Genomic DNA, 6,033 nt, shown 5'->3' on the forward strand with positions numbered 1-6,033 from the left:
TCCACATGTCTGCTGCTGCCCCCTGCTGGAGAAAAGCTCTACTCGAGTCCCCGCAAGAGCTGCACTCCAGCCGGCCAGCCCTCCTGCGTGAAGGACCGTAACACACACACCACACACACACACATGCAGCGCACCCTCCCCCCGACTGTGATTTGACCTGAAAAACCTGTTCCCTCTTGTACCCATGAAATGGGTCTCCAGCTCAGAAGCCTCTTGCACAAGAGAAAGCAGGCTGATCGTGTTATTTAGAGGAAGGTGGGCAGGTGTGGGGAGGGGTGTTGGCCTGGGGAGGCGGCCTAGGCAGGCCTGGGTGTTTAGCAATATCCAGGGTCCTCGGTGCAACTTGAGGAGGTGAGATAGGCATGCAAGCCTGGAGGGCAGACGGAGCAGCCACTCACCCATACCCAAGGCCCTGGTGCTGTCCAGAGGTCAGGACCTACTAGGGACGGGGAGGAAAGCGCTCCTCCCGCGGAGCGGCCCTCTGGCGCTCGGCTTCCTGAGCCGTCTTTTCCCTGAGCTCCTCCCGCTCTGATGGCAAGATTGGAGGGGTGCTGGCGCCGCCAAGTACATTTGTCAGCGGCTGAAGTGCTTCTAAAGTAATCGTCACTGTATTAAAACCGTATTTGGTCCTCGAGCTGGGAAAACGTTGGGAGATTTTAAATGTTAAGAGAAAAGGAGAGAGAGAGAGAGAAGCCCCTCTCGAAAGATAAAATCAGCCCGAGACAGGTCTCTGTGACTGAGGAGTGTGAAGTATTGCTCTCTGATTCTGGAAATCAAGCCTTCCCCGGGAAACGGATGCTCTCCGAAGCCACATACTTCAGCCACGGCCGGGAAGGTGACGTGTGAAGTCCCCCTGAGCTCAGGAGCGATCCTGTGCAGCCGGGGAGTGACACGGACAGAGGACACACTGTCCTACAGCCCGTGAGTCAGGGTTAGAATGGATTTTAAAACTCTATCCTCCCCACCCTGTCCACCTCCAGGAAATAAGCTCCTGCCATCGGAGCCTGGATGGGGGCCGATTGATGGCAAGCCTCAGCCGTGTCAGGAACAAAACGCTCCTGCCCATTACGACCTAAGCGGTTTTAAATGGTTTTCGGGCCCTCTCATCTCTAATAGATTAAAAAATGCTCCCCTGGGCATCGCAGCGACATTGAAGGGTACTTGTGCCAAACCTCGGGCTCCGAGAGGCCTGTGAAACGCCCGTTAGAACTTGGGGCCGAGAGGGCAGGCCATAAACCATGCCGCTTCTGAATCGCGCCGCCTGCCGCCTGGTACACCCCGTCTTCTTTTGCCACAAGCTGTTTCTTAATTTTCTTCTCCTCAGTGATCTCGGGGGGCCACTCCTCCCCGGCTGAGCCGGGGCTCCAGTAGGCACACCCCGGCTGGCTGTGAGGCCCTGGCCACCCAGCACCTCGCTCCTCCCTCATCCACACAACCTCGCCTCCTCACCGCCTCCTGCCCTGTCCTTGCCGATGTCCCCGATGTCCCCGAGGCTGAGCCCACACCTGCCCTCCTCCCAGACCCCTTCCTAGAGCACCGGAACCAAGCCCCGTCTCAGCTGAGCAGTCGTCTCAGCTGAGCAGTCTCTCTCCTCGGCTCTTCAACACCGTTTCCCCCACCGTCTCCATGCAACACTCATTACACTTTTAGTCCTTGTTAATTGAGAAAATAGATGTTGACAAAAGCTAAGAGGAATTCAAGAATGCCTTTGAATGGATCTGTATGTCGGTAATCACCAAAGCGTTTGAGGAATGGTCGTGCGTCTTAGGTGCTACCTTTCTAGTGTGTGGACAGCACTGTGGGTGCCATGGGTTTGGGGAAGGTCTCCCACAGGCGGAAGCCCCTCGCCCACGGCCCTGGGAATCTGCCTTGCCCACCAGCAGCGTGCTGGGCCCGGAGAGGGGGTGTTTGCTGCTCCTCGAAGGCTTCCATCCCTCACCAAGGACACCGAGGCACGCCGGGTAGAGAGCGCCTTGGACAGGATGGTGGCCCAAAGAGCCTGACACGGGCCCCAGGAGTCCAAGGAAGAGCCACTGTGTCTTGGCACGAACTCCTGTAAGGGGGGGAGGGGGGGCTGCACGGTGGGGTGGAGTGGGCATCGACTTCCAATGAGACAGACTCCCTGCGACTAAACCCCGGGTCCAGTGTGTGCTAGTTCTGGACCCTGGTGGTTTGTCCAGAACTGAGTTAAGCCTGAGTTTCTCCATCTAAAAATATTTTTTTTTTTTGAGAGAGATTTTTGCTACCGGGCTTGTGCACTTGCCAGAGAGACAGAGAGAGACAGAAAGTGAGAAATCACCCCCCAGGGGGGATGGCCACGCCACAATCTCTTCTCCTCCAATCTCCTCTCGGGATCTTGGGCACACATGCACATGCACCCAGCGTGAGTATAGGCTGCCGGGTCCAGGATTCGAACCATAGTCAACTATGTGGGAGTCCAGCAACATAACCATTATGCCACCTACTGGTCCCTAGAAGTAATTATCCTGAGACCAAGAGCTGGTTTTAAACCAGTGGCCACAGTCACGTTTAACAGGAGCGGCTGTGACATAGGACCTATCTGTGCACTGAAGTACGAGTGTCTGACTCAAGCGGAGTCACTTCCAGAAGCTCCACACTGGCTCCTCAGCTTTGAGATGGCGAACTGGTCAGGACAGGCCAGGTCGTGCTGCCTGAGAACCACCCCCAGACCTTCGTGGCTCGCCGAGGCAGGGACTGACTTCTGTCTTGCTGCATATCCAGCATTTCCCATCACTCAGGGACCCAGGCTGACAGAGGCTCCATCCCCACACTGGCTTCTCAGAGTCCTACGGCCAGGGAGAGTGTGGGAACGGCTCTGAAAGCATCCGCGCGGAAGTGACACATGTCATTGTCACTCATGTTATGGCGGAAGCAAACGGTGTGACCACAGGTGCCTTCAAACCGTGGCCGCACCGCGTCCCCACGGGAAAGCAGAGTACCTGGAAACAGCCCTGACGGCGGCCGGTCAGTTGCTTGGCTTCCAGCTGTAAGGCCCCAGCAGACTTGGATCGGATATAAGCCATGACGAATTTCTTCCCCGCTTGAACCTTTACAAGCTGCATTTGCGGTCTCATCTGCTGTCTTCCCCAAAATGGGAATGGCAAGCTCTAAAAAGAGGTGTAGCTTCCGTGATGCGCCGTGAGCTCAGACGTGGCGTGCGGCAGACGTGGCCCATGCAAAGGCTCTCAGAAGCAAAGCGCGTGGGCTGGTGCTGACACCCCGCGACGCTCTCATCCGCTGCGGCTCGATGGGTGGCACCTGTCGCCGTGTCTGGCACCAGTGAGGTCTTAGGGTCTTAGAACCACTGGTATTATCATCTGTCCCCACTCTGGAAGGCAAAGACAGCCAAGCTCAGAGCAGGGAGTGTCTGGCAGCCCAGCGGCAGGCCGGCTGTCACTCGGGCCCTGCAGGGCTGCAGAGCAGGGTGGCCCTGACACAGACAGCCCAGGGCCTCAGTCAGCACCAGTTCGAGGGCCGGGACCATCGGCAGACCTCTGGAACAAGGCCCAGAGTTATTGCACTCAGGACATGACCCAATGACAGGGCAGGAGGACACGGGGACCTGGGGCCATCTGTCCCCTTCCTGGCAGGGGTGGGGCAGCCTTTAGACTGAGCTCTTCTGGCTGGGGGCATCTCACCCTTCCCTCCCTCTGTGCCTCTCCAAGGAACCCTAGGGAAGGCTACTGGGCCGGGCCAGGGGTCTGGGCTGTGAGGCTGTGACAAGAGGCGTGGGCTGGAGACAGGGACATTTGTGTCCCTTCAAAGCACTAACGGGAGCCCAGGGAATTCAGCAAGTGTGTCAGAATGGGGGCGGGAGGCCTGTCTCAGGCAGGGGCTTCACCTGCCTTCCAGACTCGGGCTGACTCATAGGAGCTGTCCTGAGAGTAACCCAGGCAGTGACAACCCGCACACGGCGGGGACCCTTGGACTCCGTAAAGGAACCCTGTGCGCTGTGTCCTCGGAGCATCATGACACACGGTGGCAGTGGGCGGTCCCCCAGGCTACTCTGGGGCCTCAGCACACAGGCAGGAACGCTGAGGGCTCGACTCCTCACACGGTGCTCCTCGGACAGGACAGGCCCCGGGGCACCGACCAAAGGCTGAGGCTCATGCCGATGACAGGAGTGTCTGTGTGTCACAAAGGAAGGACTGGGCTGCGGAAGGGCATCTCGGCTAGGATTGTTTATCGGGGACTCCCACAGGAGGGATGGAAGGACAGAGGCGTCGCTCGCTCAGTCCCTCAGAGCTGGAAGCTGCACACGAAGGCAGAAACGGGCAGAAAACCGCCAGCTTCCTTGGGAACTGAGCGTCAGGCCGAGGGCAAGCCCCAGACCACCTCCCCGAGCAGTGGCCAAGCCAGGGGAGACCCGCTCCAGGGGCGGCTCAGGCTCGCTCCAGGGCTGAAGCTGCTGCCTTCCCGCCTCCCTCTGCCCCTCCCCACCAGTCAGGTCAGAAACGGGGACCACACGGCCTGGGGTGAGGGGCCCTCAAGCATCTCCTAACCCACACTCTAAGGTGACCCTTTGAGAAAAGGCCTGGTTCTCCCACTGTCAAGTCAGCTCTTTTCAGAAGTGTATTCTGGTTACCCCTGAGGCCACACTGTGCCACCTGCCCCTAGTCCATGGGAGAAGTCCGTGTTGCTGGCCGTGGGCTGTGGTTGAGGCCCAGGGCTACGGGCTTACTCTGCTCTCTGCGGTCGAGCCAGGCTCCTGGGAACGCCTGATGTCGGAGCGGCGGGGTGGGGGGGACATCAGGACCCAGCCTCCTGGGTCTGGCAGACAAGCCCAGCAGAGAGCCCCAGAGAAAGTCGACACCAAGCCCCCACTCTAGCTGGGTGTCCTGCCTGAGCCCTCTAGACAATTTCTGCAGAGGGAAAGTGACACTCCGGCCAGCCTCCACCAGTGCATGCACTTAATGCCACCAGGTGTGGGGGGGAGCAGGCCGGGGGGGACAAGAAAGTCTGTCCTGGCATGCAGGTGACTCTGGCCAAGTCCCGGCTTCCTTGGGGCGCAAGTTCCTGACATTTACTGTAGACACACAACCATCCTCAGCCTCCCTGCAAGATGGCAGGAGCCATCTGGGGCTACCGTGCCTGGGTTCAAGCCCCTGCCCTCCCCACGCTAGCCGAGCGCACGTACAGGGCTTACTGAACCTCTGGGCTTCTTCCTGGGCCTGGGGTCAATGCCCCAGAGGAAGGCGAGCAACCTCACAAGTTAAGCCACAGCCTCTGTACCCTCGAAACTTACCGTTGTGTTTGATTTTTAAAAACGTTTTAATATTTAAATTCAAAAGGTCTAAAACATTTACCCTCTCCCCTCACCCCCGCTCCGTGGAGGCAACCACTGTTTGCAGTTTCTTGTCATAGATTATTCCAGAAGTAATCGATGCCTGTCCTGGGCAGCCTCCCAGCGCACCACCTCCCTCATGTAATCCCACCTTCCTCCTTTGCTTCCCAGGAGGCCCCGCTGAGAGCCCACGGACAGGAGGACGGCCATGCTATGACAGTGACAAGGGGCAGGGAGGGCAGAGCTGAGGCCCGCTGACAGGCCTGCGTCCATCCAGGAGCTGCCCCTCTGCCTCACGCTTCCCTCTCACCGATTTACAGGCGAGTCGCCCACCCCGTGTGGCGCCATGGTGGTTCAGGACAACGTGGACGCCAGAGACGCAGGGGTGGGCGTGCTCCTGGAGCCCTTCCTGCACCAGGTCGGGGGGCACCTGAGCGTGATGAAGTACGACGAGCACACGGTGTGCAAGCCCCTCATCTCGCGGGAGCAGAGGTTCTACGAGTCCCTGCCGCTGGCCATGAAGAGGTTCACCCCGCAGTACAAAGGTGCGTGGCCGGGCCCTGGCGCTCCGCGGCACCCCCTTCCTCGGCGCGGTGGGCGTGTGTGAGGGATGCCGTGGCCCTGGGCCCCTCTCCGGGCCAGGCTGCCTGGCTGCCTGGCTGCCCTGGTTTCTCTGAACTCTGCAGGCCTCCAGGCCTGAGGTGTGGTGCCGTTTGGCCTCCCTACAC

At 59.3% G+C, this 6,033-nt stretch overlaps 1 protein-coding gene across 1 annotated transcript in view; it reads left to right on the plus strand.

The window, feature by feature from the left end:
• The window catches only part of IP6K3 (inositol hexakisphosphate kinase 3), a 24,491-nt gene that overhangs the window by 3,641 nt on the left and 14,817 nt on the right, over positions 1-6,033 (plus strand). The window contains exon 2 of the mRNA XM_006144213.3: positions 5,626-5,850. Coding sequence (XP_006144275.1) covers positions 5,652-5,850 — 199 coding nt within the window. The 5' untranslated portion in view covers positions 5,626-5,651. The remainder of the gene's footprint in view (positions 1-5,625; positions 5,851-6,033) is intronic.

Source organism: Tupaia chinensis, unplaced genomic scaffold (genome assembly GCF_000334495.1).
Source record: "Tupaia chinensis unplaced genomic scaffold, TupChi_1.0 Scaffold000116_1, whole genome shotgun sequence".
Classification (NCBI taxonomy): Eukaryota; Metazoa; Chordata; class Mammalia; order Scandentia; family Tupaiidae; genus Tupaia; species Tupaia belangeri.